Source organism: Xiphophorus couchianus, chromosome 7 (genome assembly GCF_001444195.1).
Source record: "Xiphophorus couchianus chromosome 7, X_couchianus-1.0, whole genome shotgun sequence".
NCBI classification, from domain to species: Eukaryota; Metazoa; Chordata; class Actinopteri; order Cyprinodontiformes; family Poeciliidae; genus Xiphophorus; species Xiphophorus couchianus.
Genome location: NC_040234.1, coordinates 21,709,160 through 21,725,537, shown reverse-complemented (window position 1 = coordinate 21,725,537; position 16,378 = coordinate 21,709,160). Strand labels below are relative to the sequence as shown.

Genomic DNA, 16,378 nt, shown 5'->3' with positions numbered 1-16,378 from the left:
ATTAATTAGATTTATTTTTAAATACCAGGGTGCTTAATCTTATTTAAAAGTATGTATACACATACGTATGTGTACCTCAATACAGACGCCATTAATGTCTGTATTGATGTTCACACTCCTTACCGGCAGGTGGCGGTAATGCTTACCTATCGTTTTTTTGTTTTTGTTTTTGACCAACCGCCAATAAAACTGAAAAAAAGAAGAACTCAACCCGTTACCCAAAAAATTTTTTGAGTCATTTTTGCCTTATCAACCAAAATCTGAGGTAAAAACGACAAGCAAGGAAACATTTTCAATGAGTCCTGCATCAGGTCTTTAAGGTTATTTGCGGGAAACAACGTAGAAACCGTCGTTAGAGACCAAGTCTTTCTCAGCCAGAGGAAGAATGAGGGAGACAAAGTCTCACTGGGTGCGTGAAAGTTGGTGGGACGCATTTTGTACAAGAAAAAACAGGTGAGTAATGGAGCCTAAACTGTATGAACGGAATGATAGAAATATGCTATGAAATATTTAATTCGCAGAATCCTGGTAATAAAGCTTAAATTGTGAACTGAACGATTAGATTGCCTCTAGACACAAAAGAATCGATAATTAATAATCATACTATGGAAATGACTAACAAGATCTGAACAAACAAGAAACTTGACTACCTCAAGGGATTTCTGAGGTTGGAGAACGAACCGTCTGACTTTCTTTAGCCGATTAAATTTAACCTTACCAAAGTTTTGCCTTAGAGCGAACAGGTACTGAGATTGAAGCGGATCAGATGCCTTCAGCCATCTGCTAGAGCTGGACTCTGGCCTTCCTCACTGTAAATTAAGGAAGATAATTAGGGCCACAAAAAGTGTTCTTGGTTCCCCTCCCCCCTCAAACTAACATCATCCAAGGGAAAACACAACCAATTGTTTTTGACACAGTAATGTATATTTTTATAAGTACAGCTATCTAAAAACACAACTAAAAGTGTAGTTAAAGCTTTTATATCCAAAAAGGATGGGTAATTTACAAATTTAGAAATGTGAAATTTCCATGTTCCAAAACAAAATGGTGAATTTACAGAAGACCATTAAGGCCAGTAGAACAAAAACAACTTTAATCTCAGAAATCTGACATTTTCTCAAGCTATTCCCATAAACAACCTCCAGTGGAATCACTCTGGGAAAATGTCCCCAAAACAGTTTTTACACTATTTTAAATATTTATTCAACTACATCACAACTAAAGGTGTAGTTAAAGTTCTAATTTGGACCCATGAGCCAAATGTGTGTGAAATTTCACATTTCCAAAACAAAAAGATTAACTTACAGAATTAGGGCCACTGAAAAGTTAAATTCTAATATTTTCTTCAAATCCCTAAAACATCATCTAAGGGAACCGTTCTCAAACAATTTAGCCAACCAATGTTTTTTTTTTTTTACACAATTTCCTATATTTATGCAATTACAACTTTCCAACTAAATGTGTAGTTAAAGCCCTAATGTCAGTCAACGAGCCAATAGGGTGAGTAATTCACAAAGTTAGAAAAGTTGAATTTTGCATGTCAGATTAAAGCTATAATCCTTTTCCACGTGAACTACAATTGGAATACTGAGAGGAAAAGTTGTGGCTGACTTATGCTTGAACATTACCATTTAAAAGTCTACATACCCCACCAAGTCCTTCACATTTTGTCACAGTTAAGATCAGAGTTTATGACATTTTTATTTGATTGTGATAGAACACACTGTAGTGGAAAACAAACATCAAAATGTCTTCACTGATGAAAATCAGTAATTAACCCAAAATTATAATTATATGTAAACGTGAGTCACGCATTACATGTAAAGCAAATTTATTTCTCAATTATCAGCAAATTATTCCAGTACAAGTAACTTTTCTTGGTAATCTCAATCTGTACAGATGCTGAATCCCCAACCAATCAGCAGTGAAAGTCCAATTATCTGCACTGTGAATTCATTTCACTGAAAGAAAAACAAACAGGAAAATGTACGTCTGTGATTGTGGAAACAAACCAAACGAAGCTAAAGTATGTTTAATAATCCCTCAAAAAAATAAAAAAGTGGGACAACACACAGAGAGAAATAACCAAAAACAATAAGAAATGTTCCATTTACAATTAAACACACACAAAAAATAAACATCTGAGAAATGATTAAAATGCAACAGCAGTGATGCAGTGATGTTGCTTCGAAAGCCTCCACTGAGGTTCCCAAATCATCCAGGAAGTGCATTGGACCTCGCAGTTTTCCCAGCTTCTAGTCGACTTCATTCCAACCCAAACCAGGCCGACGGTCCGGACCTTCCCACCCGAGCAGCTACAGCTGTCCGCACTCCGTGACGACCAGCTTCTTGACGGGAGCCCCGCCCTTCGTGCCCAGCTCTCCCATCTGCTGCACCACGCTCATCCCGTCCCGAACGTAGCCGAACGCCACGTGTTTGAAGTCCAAATGTTCGGCTTTCTTCAGCGTTATGAAGAACTGCGAGTTGTTGGTGTCCCGCCCACGGTTCGCCATCGACAGGATGCCCGGCCCCGTGTGCCGGACGTCGAAGTTTTCGTCCTCGAACGCGGCGCCGTAGATGGATTTGCCGCCGGTGCCGTCACTTTTGGTGATGTCGCCTCCCTGAAACGGCAGGAAGTAGAAGACTGATCAAGCATGTGAATATAAACCTTGTATGGCAAGCTGTTTAACATAAAATCATCTGACTATCAGTAAATAACATTTATTTTACCAGAAAAATCCATTTGAGATTTAAAATCTATTTGGTGTATCTGGTTACACGGTGACATTTAAACTTTTTTTTGTGTGTGGACGGAGTGAGTTTTGGGTTTTTGGTTTGCAAGGTATGTTTTTTTTTTTTCTATGTTTTTTTGTATGACTACAACAGGAAAAAATCTAATAAAACATGTAAAAAGAAAAGCAAGATAATTCTCTAGAAATGACTAAAGATAGGATTTTTACTAAACACTAGAGCTGCAACTAAATATTCATGAATCTATTGACTATTCTGACAATTAAAAACATTTTTTGGCACATCTGCATATTTTTCATTCAGAAAAGAAAGCGATTTAAAAAAAAAAAAAAAAATTAAATTAAAAGCTTGAAATTTAAAATTGAATACTTTATTTTAAGCCATGTCGCCCAGCCATAACATGAGGTGTATATAAAAACGTTTTAGATAATTTGACCGAGGTGAAGCTAAACTCTGTCACTTAAGGAGTTCTACATAGAACTTTATCTTAAATGCAAAATGTATAGATTTTTTGTATAATTTTGGCTGAATTGCTGCTCTAAATGTGTTGTTCTTTCAGAAAACTGCCTTTTATTTTGAGTCTGTATACTCCAGTTAATGATTAATCAATTATTAAATTAGATGATTATTTCAATAATTGATTCATCACGATAAATTCAGTTAATCCTCTCAGCCTTAGGTCATACTATCAGTGAATTAAACAATTTCTTCAAGCTGTAATTCTCTCACCTGACACATGAAGTCCGGTATGACCCGATGGAAGACGGAGTTCTGCAGGCCGAAGCCTTTCTCTCCGGTGCACAGCGCTCTGAAGTTCTCCGCCGTTTTGGGGACGATGTGAGAGAAAAGCTCGATGGTGATGGAGCCCAGCGGCTCGCCGTCGGCTGCCACCCTGAGGAACACCAGCGGGTTCGTGTCTCTGGAGTGTTCCTGTACTCTGGACAGCACCGAGGCGTCGTCGCCGGTTTGGCCGATGCGGCTCTGACATTCGCAGAAGGTTTTCCTGAACGACTCGGCTATCTCTGAGGTTTTGAACTTCGCTGCCAGCTGCTCCACCTCACCTTCACCATCTGAAGGAGGAAGCAAAACCCCCAACATTTTCTCCTCATTAGAAACACAAAGTATATTAGTATTCATATTCATTGAACCTTTTCACATTTTGTCATAGGGCTGCGGCTGACAATTATTTTAGTAATCACTTACGAATCAAAAAAACAAGAGGCACATTTAGCAAATTTGTCATTTAACCACTTGAGGTTATTTTGTATAAAAAATGCTTCTCTAAGTAAGAAAAACATTTTACTGCTTAAAATGAAAAAACAATCGCATTCCCTTAGCGTACGGTTCACTTGATCAGTTTTTAATTATTCAACCGTACGTCTTCGAAAAGCAGAAGTAGAGCCTCCTGCACAACCAACAAGAATACAGAGAGTTATTTCTGAATGGCAAGTTAAAAACACAAAACAAAGGCGCTTGGGCTATTTTTAGAAACCCAAATTGAAGGACAAAAACATGCAAAATGTGAACTTTGAATCATAGTTTTCCCATTTAAGTGTGTGTACCCGAGTAGTCAGTGGCGGTCCAGACGAGCGCGTTGGCGGAGGTGTTCATGGGTTTCAGCTCCATGGACTCTGAGATGGTGTGGTTGGCACAAACCCTCAGCACCTGGTCTCTTCGCATCAGGACCCGGTAGAAGTGTTTGGTCGGGTGGAAGAGGATCTTGAGGTCTCCGATGCCGCGCTCCTTCCACTGGCCGAGGTCGCGGTCCCATCGGTAGAGCTTGGCTCGCTCTTTAAACAAGATTTCCTCGTCTTCCTCGCCAGATTTCGTCTCCACCTGAAAAGAGTAAAAAAAACGTTTAGAGGTGAGAAAGGGCTAGCGTTAAATTGAGCTTTTCGATTAATTGAAATTTTGGTTTTTGTATATTTAGTTTTGAGAAAATCTTTGATTTTTTCTCCCCCCAAAAAAGGAATTTTTTGAGTTTCCTTAGTTTGACAAGCGAGTTTTACAAGTTTCTATTTATTTACACTCTGAGTTCAGATCATCTCATGAACAGACTATTCAGAGCAAAGTAACATTTCTTATTTTTAATTACGAGAATAAGGTAATTCTAGTACAAGAGAACAGCTGTACAACAATGGAGAAAAAAGTAGTAATTTTATGAGAATTTCAACACAAAAAAATGAAAAATTAAAATCAGGAATGTTGAGCATCTTGTGAAGTTAAACTCCAGTGTAAGTTTTACATTTAATACTCAATAGAAATATTAATTTTTTAACAAATTTGCAGGAAATTACCAGGACGTTGAAACAACTGGACAAACAACTTTGTCTTTTTCGAAGAAAGAATCACACCAGTTCTTAACTGGTCAGACCTTAAACATATCCCAGCTTTTCTCTCATTAAAGATTTTCTTCTTTGTGATTTTAAGATGTTTTTCTGGTGAAATTGTGTCAAAAAGTCACTTTTTGAAACTATTTTCTCAATGTTTATTTTTATAGAAGAGAAAACTCAGAAAAAAACAAACTAAAATATGATCTGGAATGAAAAACAGAGGAGATTTAAATTTTTAAATAATATCCTCCAGCGCTGAGATCTTAAATATTTTAACCATAAAAATTAGGAGCGTATTTAAAGGTACCTCAGGTAGAGAAACGATGGGCTCAAAGTAGATATCCACGTTGTTGGAGGCCTCCTCTTCATCACTTCCTTCCTCGGCGGCCATGTTTTTAGCCTCAGTGGGAGCCGCAGCTCCAAACACAGTCGCTCCGGCATTCGCCCAGGAGAAATTGGCATCTGATTTAGGACAGAGCGTCAGGCATAATTAAATTATTTCAGAACAGTGGAAAAGAGAAGCTTGGCGAAGGTTCTGCTAGAACAAACCATTAGATCCAAATGCGAATCCGTCGGTGTTTTTGGCGAGGTCAGCAAACGAAAACCCAGCGACTGAGTCGAAGCCAAAGGAGGAAGAATCTGAGAGGAAAATAAACGGGATTTTTAATTAAATTATTCTCATTCTGACCAGAAAAATGGTGGTGAAAATCAGATTATGTTTTACAGTAAAGTCTGTACCTTGAGCAGCTGTGGTGTCGGTTCTGGACTCTGGTTCTGTGCTCTTCTTGGTGGACAGGTCGATAGGAGAACTGCTGCTGCTGGGAGTTTCACTCTGAGTGTCTGTGGGTTTTTCTCCTGGCTGATCGTCTGGTGTGGGTCTGCCGTCTGCAGGTTCTGCTCTGCTGGTCGACGGGCCGGAGAACGAGGCCTGTGAGGGTTCTGCAGGATCGGTGGAGACCGGCTCACCTCTGTTTAACTGGGCAACCTGAAGAAAGTTTCATTATTTAATGACGTTCTGATCAGCTTGTTGCTGTAAAAGTAGCAGGCAAAAAAAAGCTGAGAAACTGACAGTAGATTTAAAGTTGACCACAGACAGTGGAGGATTAATAAAACTATCCATTAATAAACTTTAAATACTATAACTTTCTCTGTATTTGATGAATACTTCTAAAAAGTAATATTTAAATTTTTTTCATGTTAATGTGGCAGTATACAAATAAAACAGAGTAAATTTGGCTGAAAAATAATACTTAAAGGGGAAAAAATTCACATTCTGTTCATTTTTGTACTTTCATTTGAATCTTAACTGCTTCTAAAAACAGACCAAGCCCTTAAAAAGAAAATAAAATAAAAAATTCAGCTGTTTGTTGGTGTCTAGAAAAGAAGCTGTGTGAAAAACCTCTCGAATGGTAAGTCAGATGTTCATTAATTTTCTTTGCACAAAATAATTGTTAGATGACATTTTACTCTGCTCAGTTCAGCCTATTTTAGTCTGTTTTAGGGCCTCCTGTCACTTTAAATCCAAATAATCTGCTGCTTTCCGCACCTCCAACTCAACCTTTACACTCACACTTGAAAATGTGAGTGTATAATGGCACATCTGTGCAAACAAATGCACCATTATACATCTGTTTGCACCCGTACATCTTTGAAAAGCAAAAGCTGAGCCTCCTGCACAAACAACAAGATTGCAGCCAGTAGTTTCTGGGTGGCAAGTCAATAACAACACACTTGTCTTTTCCAGCAGAAATTGTGCAGCAATAAAACCAGCTGAGAAAATGTGCTGGAGCTCCGCTTGGGCTGCTAGGTAACAAGCTGGGGCTTGCTGAGGTTGCTAGGTAACGGAGACCTGCCAATGGAACGTGACTTGACAGTGGCGAGGCTTTTGAAACGGCTGGTTTTCTGAACACCAAAAAGCATTAAACATTTGGTTGTTTAAGCTTTTGAGTCGTTTTTATTAGCAATTGAGACCCAAAAGCAAATATAAAAACTCACAGAATGTGAATTTTGCATAATAGGTTACGTTAAAGATTGTCAGAAGAGGGAAAAATCAGGTGAAAAATAAAACTCTTCCCACGTGACCCATTACCAGGTCTTGTTGGGCTTTGCGCAGCTCCGTCTCAAAGTCTTCAGGCTCCTCGCTGTCCGGTTCGCTGTCTGTGGAGCTCAGGCCGCAGAAGAACGTCGGGGGAAGCTGGAGGCTCTTCGCCCGCTCCTCTTCCTCTGGCGTTGGTTTCTTCTCCCAGACAAACTGGCAGTCTGGCTCTGAGAGCAGCACAGAGGTTCGGTGTGACAGAGAATTACTCAAATGTAATAACAGTTTTAGTTGCTGTTATGACGGTAGTGTGATAAAGTTTGAGTGGCTTACCCTCAGCACAGACTGCTACTGCTGCTCCAGGAGGATCTGGGTAGAGCTTTCCATTCAAGGCTCTTACAGCCGACTCAAAGTCCTCATCTAACCATAAAAAAAGAAATTTAGTAAATATCTGCCATTTATAAGTTTAGTTGACATATTAAATTTTAGCTCACAATTCTGCTTTCCGTTGATTTACCTGGTATTAACTGTTTGCATCTTTACGTTACCTTAGTAACGGTGTAAAAATAAGCCGAATAATACAAAACCATGAGGAAACATAAAGATGGACTGCATTTCTAAATCTGCTGATCAAGCAAGCAAAAACAAACTCTTGAATGAGTGTGGTTACGTTTTCCTCTATTAGATGTTGATATTTGTGGAAAATTATGCTTTTCCTCAATAGATTTGCTTGATGTGTAGTAGAGTTGTACAGGATGCATCACAATCAAAGCTTAGTTTGTTTTGCACTTTTCATAAATCAACATCAGGTCTCACCATCGGGTTCGTCATCGCTGGTGTAGCCTGGCTCGTTCTTGTAGCAGAAGAAGGTGAGAGGCAGCAGGAGCTTCCTGGCTAACGCCACTTGCTCAGCTGTCGGCTCTCTGACGAAAACAATCTCCACATCGGAGTCGTCATCCGAACCCGAGCTGGAAGCTTCCGCCGCCGCCGCCAGAGGAGAGCCTATGATACAGATACAGCAGCAGTGAACATTATGCAACACTACTTCAGGGACTCATAGCTCATATTTACTTACTGCAGCTTTAAGTTCAAGTGTTAGATCCACACAGTAACGTAAAATCACATGCACAACAATGAAACGCATGCATGTGATTTACTGCAGTGAGAAACTACCTGTGGTAGTTCAATGACATTAAACTACACAAACATTTGAGCTTAATCCCTAATTAGCTTCTGCTGATATGCACATCATCTGCAAATACCTCGCCAGGCAGCAAATTACATTTCGTGCTGCTGCTGCAGATCCAGCACTAAAAATGGCTCTGTGAAAAATGTCAGTGCGTGCCTCCCTGTAGGAACATCCTCTGCCTTCAGATCACCTTTCAGGAAACATTTTACTTTTACTGCCTCCTGCTGCGCTTCAACACTGCACTTCATGCAAAACCTCCTGGATATTTACAGGACAGTAGCTGCGTTTCCATTGACCACATAATCACACAAACTAAATAAATTTGCTTAAATGGAAACATGCCAATTCTGAAATAAAAAAAACAAACACGTTTTTCACTAAGTTGTGCTAGAATTAGGCATTTTTTTGGATGCATCAAAATTAGCGTATTTCGTAAAACTGCACTGGAAATATTATTTTTTTGGGCATCACAAGTCATGGGATCAACAGCCAAATGTTACTGCTGGCAGAAAACACGAAGAAGACGGCAGGAAGTAGTAGTAGAATAATAGCACAGCGTGTTTTTTAATGACTTATTCACATGTGATTTTAATTGTGTTTCTTATTGCGACATTTTTTTTTTTTTACATTGGCAGAATATTAAAGTTTTGCTCACATTTGTAATGGAAATGAAGCTAGTTATGAACAGATTTTTTTAAGTGAAGGCATTTTTATATTAAATTTTATTTTCAGTTAGTCTAAATAAAACTGGATGCATAGGATCTGTGAAAAATCCAAATAATTTGGGCTAAAATAATAGAGAGAAAAAATCACTTTTGCATATATAGTGGCTGTAAAGTAAAAACCGTCAGTTTTACAGCTTGTTTGTGAACTAAAATGCGATGGAAATATTTTTTCGCATCACACGAGTCATGTGATCAACAACCAGATGTTACTGCTGGCAGAAAGCACAAAGAAGACAACAGGAAGTAGTAGTGCCATGTTTTTTAATGACGCTTCTTATTGCAGAAATGTGGTTATTTAACATTAGCAGACTATTAAAGTTTTGCTCACATTTGTAATGGAAACTAAGCTAGTTATGAACAGATTCTTTAAAAAGTAAAGGCATTTTTTATATTAAATTCCCTCACTTTTAGTAAAACTGCATGCATATTATCTGTGAAGAATCCAAATAATTTGAGGTAAAACAAAGGGGAAAAAAAAATCAGCTATTTACTTTTGTATATACATTGCCTACAAGGTAAAAAATGTAATTAGTTGTACAGCTTATTTTGAACAAGATGTTTACATCCTGATGCTGAGCAGTTGCTAAGTTAGATACCAAGGACTGAACTTCAACACACGACATGCAACATGTTAGCTTCAGTCTGTTTGGTCTGTCCACTCCGTGCAAACAGGTTATTGTTTGTTGACGTCGGGGCCAGCCAGGTGACAGCTGAGAGGTTTTTAACACACACTGCAATAGTTAGAGTACCTGGGCTCTCAAATTGGACGGTGGATGTGCTGGTCCAAAAGGCCATTGGGTTATCTTTGAAAAGCCTAAAATCCAGCCCTAAAGGATGATGGGTTGTTGTTGGTGAAGAGACACTAAATATGAGGCTGCTATGTTCAGAAAACAATGCCAAGATCGTTGAAATGGGAGAAAGTGTTAAGAGTGTAACAACCGAGTCTTAAACAAATCCCTGAGCGCTCCTCTTAATTAAAATTCATCATCAGCGTGACACTCACCGTATTGTTTGGCTTTTTAGGATTTATTTCAAAAGTAAGTGTCAAGTGCACAAATTTAAATTTATTGTTGACTTTCAACAAACATTGATATGTAGGAAACTACACTGTGTATCCACTAATAAACATCTGGCATAATTATTGGCTAATTATTCTCTTATGCAGAATAGAAAAGCTAATTTAGAAATTTTAAGCTAAAACTGAACAATACAATTGACTGGAAACATCCAACTGTGTTCAGGTTCTGGCTTAAATTGAATAATGTGGAAATCATCCTACAATATTTCCATTATATTTACACTATTGGTAGGAACACAAACCCCCAGAATGATGCTTACACCACCATGTTTGACAGTTGGTTCAGTTTTCTTAGGATTTAAAGCTTCACCTGGATTTCTCAGCTCGGTTTATGCTTCATGTGACCAAAAACATTTTCTCCAAATTTCAGCTGCGTCTTAAGGTTCTGATTTTGGAGTAGCGCTTCTTTCTTGGTTAGAAAGAATTCAAATTTGTGCACCTAATTCTTGTCACCAAAAGCCCCAAAACAATACTGTTTGTCACTCATGTGGATGAGTGAATGTAATATAAACAGGAGCGTGCATGCAGGATTTTTAAATTTTGACTACTTTGGTTTTGTTTGCATACATTAATACCAGTGGCGGCCGGTGAATAAACTTCTGCTAATAGATGTCCTTCTTTGTCCAGAATAAAAGACTCAAATGAGCTCAAGGAAAATCACAATCATTCATACAGCACAATGATATGAAGGGTAAAATTTGGGTCAAAAGCTAACTCTGAATCAGACTAAAACAGTGAAAAATGGTAAACTAATGTATGATTGCCTAGAAGTTTAACTCTGAACAAAAAGGCTAAATTTAATTAAATCTAAACAGAATCAAATGACACCAGAGAGCAGAAGCCTTCCCAATTAAAAGAACTAAAACACGCCGATATCAGATGGAACAATCACAGCTACAAACAAAAAAAAAATAACCCAGGAATCCAAAACATTTATCCAGAGCAGCATTAGCTTTATGCTAACCAGAGTAACATAAGCATTAAATAAAACCACAGCAACGTCCATTACTGATTCATAGCAGAGAACAAATGATTGTAGCGCCTGAAAAGAAAAAGTAAAATAAAGCAAAAAAAAAAAAAAAAAAAAAAACAGATTAATATTGAAGCTAAAACTAACAAACCTGCAGAGAGACAAAAGCTGTAATTTACCAGCTATCTGTAAAATCCTCTGCATTGTCATGCAAAGTGGGGAATTCTTTCCCTCAACTTTATCACCATGGCAACCCAAACCATTCCGGCATCTTCTCTGGCAAGAGCAAAATTCTGAGGACCCAATCAGCTATTCTGATTGGCCAAATGTTTATTCCTTTTCCCTAGCAACCACGTGTGATTGGCTCTTTAGCTTCACTTCTGGAAAGCTAGTCAGTAGCGCCCCCAAAAGGAGTCTGTCGGGGAAAATTATCTATAAATTCACTAAAATTCAGTGTTGAATGTAATCAACATTTCCAGTTAGTGGAAATGTTGATTACATTTAGGTAAACACTATTAAGGAACACAGGGTAATACAAATTTTAAAGATGTTTATAGATCATTTTCAATTTTTTGATTTATTTTTTCTCCTCCACAACCAGCCGCCACTGATTAATACTTCTAAAACATAACACTTGTCTTATCACATTTTAAAAAGCAGCACTGGCAGAAAAAAGTGAACCGAATCTTATGAGAACTGTGAACAGACTTTGGTGATGGATTAAGTGTCAACTTGGACCAACCAATGAAACGCAAAAGGGACATTAAAATAAAAACTTCTTTGTTTTTTACCTGTATGCATTTTGAATGCTGGCGCAGGAATAGTAGGCTTGACTGAGCTTCCACCATCTTTGGCCGTCAAACCCGACACAGATGCAGATGCTTGGGACTCTGACTTAGGAGAGCCAAAAATCTTCTGAACAGAATCAGAGCCGAACACAAACTTCGGTGGAGACACCACGGTCTTCAGGGGATTAACAGGACTATCAGATCCAGCTGCAGTCGACCTGACGGCCGGAGACGTTGCTGTACGTTCCTGTGTTGTTTCTTCCAGAACAGCAATAGCTGCTTGCCCACAAAGAGATGTAGTTGTGCTTTCAGATGTTGCTGACAATCCACTTTCTGATGGTGCCGAGAGTCTTGGCGTCACAGGAGTCATGAGTTCCGATTTTTCCTCCGCTGCCTTGGCCTCTTCAAAGACCTGTTTGAATGTATTTGCAGTCTCTTGCATCTTAAACCTCACAGCCAGCTGCTCAACTTTGCCCTCTCCTTCTTCGGCAAAGTCCAAGGCACTCCAGACCCAGGCCTTTTCTGCCCCCTTCATGGGCTCCAGCCTCATGGCGGCTGAGATCCAGTGGTTGGCACAGAGCTTGAGCACCTGATCTCTCCTCATTATTAACCTCACACGTTTGGTCTCATAACTCTGCAGGATCTTGAGGTCTCCAATGCCCCTCTCCTTCCACTGTTTCATCTCTTTGTCATAGCGGTACAGTTTGGCTCTGTGGCTGAAGACCACCAGCTCATTTTCCTCTCCAGTAGAAATCTCAACCAAGTCAGGCAAAGGTACGACAGGTTCAAAGTACTGTCCGTCTCGCTCTTCGTCCTGAGTTGTATCCTGCTCCTCGTCGGTACCCACTGATGCTCTGCTCAGGTTGAGCTTCGCAGGAGACTTGGATGGGCTGATGCCGGGTTGGAAACTGAAGCTGAACCCACTTGTGGATTCTCCAAAGCGGAAGAGGTTCTTCCTAAGGGGGCTGCTTGAAATGGGGGTGGTGTAGACTGATGAGTCAGCAGTATCATCCAAAGCTTCTTCCCGTAGGTCGTAGTTATCCCACTCCAAGGTAGGGCCTGTTTCCCCATGAGGCCTGATCCCTAAACTGGAAAGTTCGCTTGCGGCAGTAACGTCTCCCTGCACTTCTTCGTCTTGGATTTTCGTCTTCTCGTCCGTCAAAAACGATTTTAAGTCTTTTAAACCGGACTTCATCTCCTCTGCTTTCTTGATAAGGTGAGCCGTTCGACCAGTGTCCATCAGCTTATGGGGCGTCTGCAGAGGGATATCCAAAAGAAGTCTCTGACATTCCTCAAACTTCTCTTTGAACTCCTCTGCTAGCTCCGTGGTTTTAAATTTGGCTGCCAGCTGTTCGAGTTTAGCATCTCCATCAGAGAAGTCGTTGGCCATCCATATCCAGGCTTTGTCTGAGCCAGACAGCGGTTTAAGGTTCATGGTGGTGGTGATCCAGTGGTTGGCGCAAACCTTCAGAACTTGATCCCTTCTCATTAGCACTCTGAGCCGGCCATTTGCGTTATTTTTAAGGAACTTCAGGGTTCCTACACCACGTTCCTTCCACTGACTAGTGCTGGAATCGAATCGGAAGAGTTTGACACGCTGGGAGTAGAGGACCTGTTCATCTTCCTCACCAGTCACTAAGTCCACTTTGTCAGGCATCTGGACCACTGGTTCAAACTGGATGTCGTCGTGTTCTTCCGTTTTATACATGTCGTCGTCTTCCAGTTCGTTTGAGGCCTCTGCCTTGGTAGGGGTCGTCTGTGGCGATGCGAATACCTGCGCCCCTGCTCCCGAGAAACCTTTGAAGTTGGGATCTTTCTGGCCAAACTGGAAGGTTCCTTCGGAGGACTTGGCCAAGTCTGCAAAACTAAACGTATCGGCTTTTCCAGCAATTAAAGGATTTTGATCTTTTTCCGTTTGGTCTATGGAAGGCGTAGACACATTTTCTTTCTCCTTGTGTTTGTCAGCCATGTTTTTGAGGATACTGGAAGCAGACCCTGTCGAAGTTTGATTATTAGATGAGGCCAAACCTGTTGCTGAGTCCTGAACGCCAAACTTAAAGCCACCAGCTGGGATGGGCATTGAAAAAGAGAATCCAGAGGAGGTTGTGGTGGCTGGCGCAGCCTGAGGAGCTTCAAACTTGAATGCAGATGCTGAAGCTTTGTCTTTATTTTGTCCAAACTGAAAAGCACCACTGCTCCCAAAAGTAAATGCAGATCCAGCAGCCTGGTTGGATGAACTTGTGGTTCCAATGTTGAAACTGAAAGACGAGGCAGAAGCAGCAGATGTGATTGTGCTTTTAGCATTAGGGTTTGAGGTTTTACAGGCCACACATTCATTAGAAGAGGCCTTATTTCTCACGAGACAAGCGTCACAGTCCCATTCTCCTTCCTTCTTGCCAAACATGGCCTCTAAAGAAGGATTTGGATTTGGAGACTGGCAGGAAACACACTGAGCTGCTGACCCTTCATTTCTGACCAAACAGACGTTGCAGTCCCATTGTTCGTCTTTCATGGCAAAATCTGCCGCAAAACCTGACCCTGCAGGTGCAGCTGGTGCTGCTGGAGCCACAGTGGATGACTTTGAAGCTGGGTTTGGAGTTTGACAGGAAACACATTTGTCTGCAGAGGCTTCATTTCTCACTTCACAAACATCACAGTCCCACTGTCCTGGCTTTTTGCTGAAGCGTGCAGCAAATCCAGCATCAACTGCAGATAAAGAGGAAGACTGTGTAGCAGGAGCTTCCGGTGCTGGAGCAATTTGTGCTATCTCGGCTGTTTTGACTGTAGTTTTAGGAGTTTTACAAGAAGCACAACTGTCTGTTGATGCTTCATTCTTTGCAGAACACTTGCCACAGTCCCACTGCTCTGGCTTTGTGGGAAATTGTGAACCAAAGCGGAAACCAAATGGACCAGCCGGTTTGTCAGTAGGTTTTGAGGAGCTCATCCCGAATGTAAAAGAGGAGGGTACTGAAGTTCCAAAAGCACCAAATCCTGTAAATGTAGGGGTCGAACCACTGGGCTTTGATGTATCTGTACCAAACTTGAAGTTAAATGGGCTGGTTTTGGCTTCAGTAGTAACCTGAAGTTCTGGTTTAGATGAAGACTGTGGATTGGGAGTGTTGCATGCTGCACACTGCACAGCCGTTGCTTTATTTCGTACATCACACACAGCGCATTCCCACTCGCCTTCTTTAAGAGCAAACCGAGACGCCAGTAAACCCAAGTCTTTGGAGGTTTCCTCTTTCTTCTCTTGCTGTTTTTGCTTTTCTGGCGATTTGCTCGTCACCTTTTGGGCTTCCTCAAACTTGGCTTTGAAAAGAGCCGCCTCATCCACAGTTTTGAAGCGAATCGCCAGTTGTTCAGGTTTAGGCTCTTCATCCGCATAGTCAATGGCGTTCCACACCCAGGATTTGTCTGAGCCGGCGTTAGGTCTCAGCAGCATGTCTGCAGTGATGTAGTGATTTGCACAGATCTTAAGGACCTGCTCTCTTCTCATCAGGAGGCGGACCTTCCCTTTAGTGTTGTGTTTCAGGATTTTAATATTTCCGATTCCTCGTTCTTTCCATTCTTTTGTCTCCGTGTCAAATCGGTACAGCTTTGCCCTGTTGCAGAACATCTCCTCCTCTTCTTCTTCACCTGTTTTCACATCCACCTTATCAGGAAGAGGGACGATCGGTTCAAAGTGAGGACCATCTTCGTCCTCCTCAACATGTGTGCTCTCATCGCTCTCTGCGGCCTTCTCCAGCTCTGATGTCTTGCCGATGCCAAACGCTGTTACTTCACCCAACTTAAACGGTTGCTCAGGCTTCCCAAACAGACCACCAGCTGATGCGTTTGGAGTGGAATCTACAAACGAGAAGCTGCTTATGTTTTTATTTCCGAAGGTGAAGATGCTCTGGTGGCCTGGGGGCTGCTCTTGGGCCGGTGGCTTCTCTGGAAACGAGTCGGGTTTTGGGGGGAGGTCTGAAGTGAGGAGGCCGAGCAAACTTTCACTTTGCTTGGTTTGGGGTGAACAGAAATTTAAATCTCTCTCAGAGGATTTCGGAAAACAATTGAATTTAAAAGCAGGTGAAGTTGTAGCCGGGCCAACTGACCCTGCACCAAAATTCGGCACTCTGGGTACTTCAGTTGCAGCCTGCTGGCTGAAGGAAAGCTTCCCAAAGTCCACAGGCTTCCCCTCGACGGCCTTTGGTGGTTGAACGGGGGCGACAGAGGGCTTGGTGAAGTAGCCAGGCTCAGGCAGAGTGGGGTTAGTCTGCTGGGTGACGCTCTGGCCGTAATATTCCTCACTGTATGGAGAGAGAAGGCCTGTGGCTTGAGATTCAAACCGAAGAGGGGAACTGAAGACTTGTTCCTGCGGAGGGTAGATGCAGGACGGGGCGGTCTGCAGCGGAGGCGTGTGCGTGGGCGGCTGGTAGGCATACATATGCTGCTGTGGGGGCATACGGTTCACCCCATACACTGGACCCTGTGTGAAAAGATAAAAAATAATAATCACTCAACAGTTGG

The 16,378-nt window shown here is 41.2% G+C and overlaps 1 protein-coding gene across 1 annotated transcript in view; it reads right to left on the bottom strand.

Moving 5' to 3' along the window:
- Window positions 1-1,686: 1,686 nt before the first annotated feature.
- The window catches only part of ranbp2 (RAN binding protein 2), a 32,963-nt gene continuing 18,271 nt past the window's right edge, over window positions 1,687-16,378 (bottom strand). Inside the window, exons 20-29 of the mRNA XM_028022510.1 lie at window positions 11,873-16,337; window positions 7,936-8,121; window positions 7,453-7,539; window positions 7,174-7,349; window positions 5,823-6,069; window positions 5,634-5,723; window positions 5,392-5,546; window positions 4,314-4,587; window positions 3,481-3,821; window positions 1,687-2,621 (exon numbers count right to left, since the gene is read on the bottom strand). Coding sequence (XP_027878311.1) covers window positions 2,316-2,621; window positions 3,481-3,821; window positions 4,314-4,587; window positions 5,392-5,546; window positions 5,634-5,723; window positions 5,823-6,069; window positions 7,174-7,349; window positions 7,453-7,539; window positions 7,936-8,121; window positions 11,873-16,337 — 6,327 coding nt within the window. The 3' untranslated portion in view covers window positions 1,687-2,315. The remainder of the gene's footprint in view (window positions 2,622-3,480; window positions 3,822-4,313; window positions 4,588-5,391; window positions 5,547-5,633; window positions 5,724-5,822; window positions 6,070-7,173; window positions 7,350-7,452; window positions 7,540-7,935; window positions 8,122-11,872; window positions 16,338-16,378) is intronic.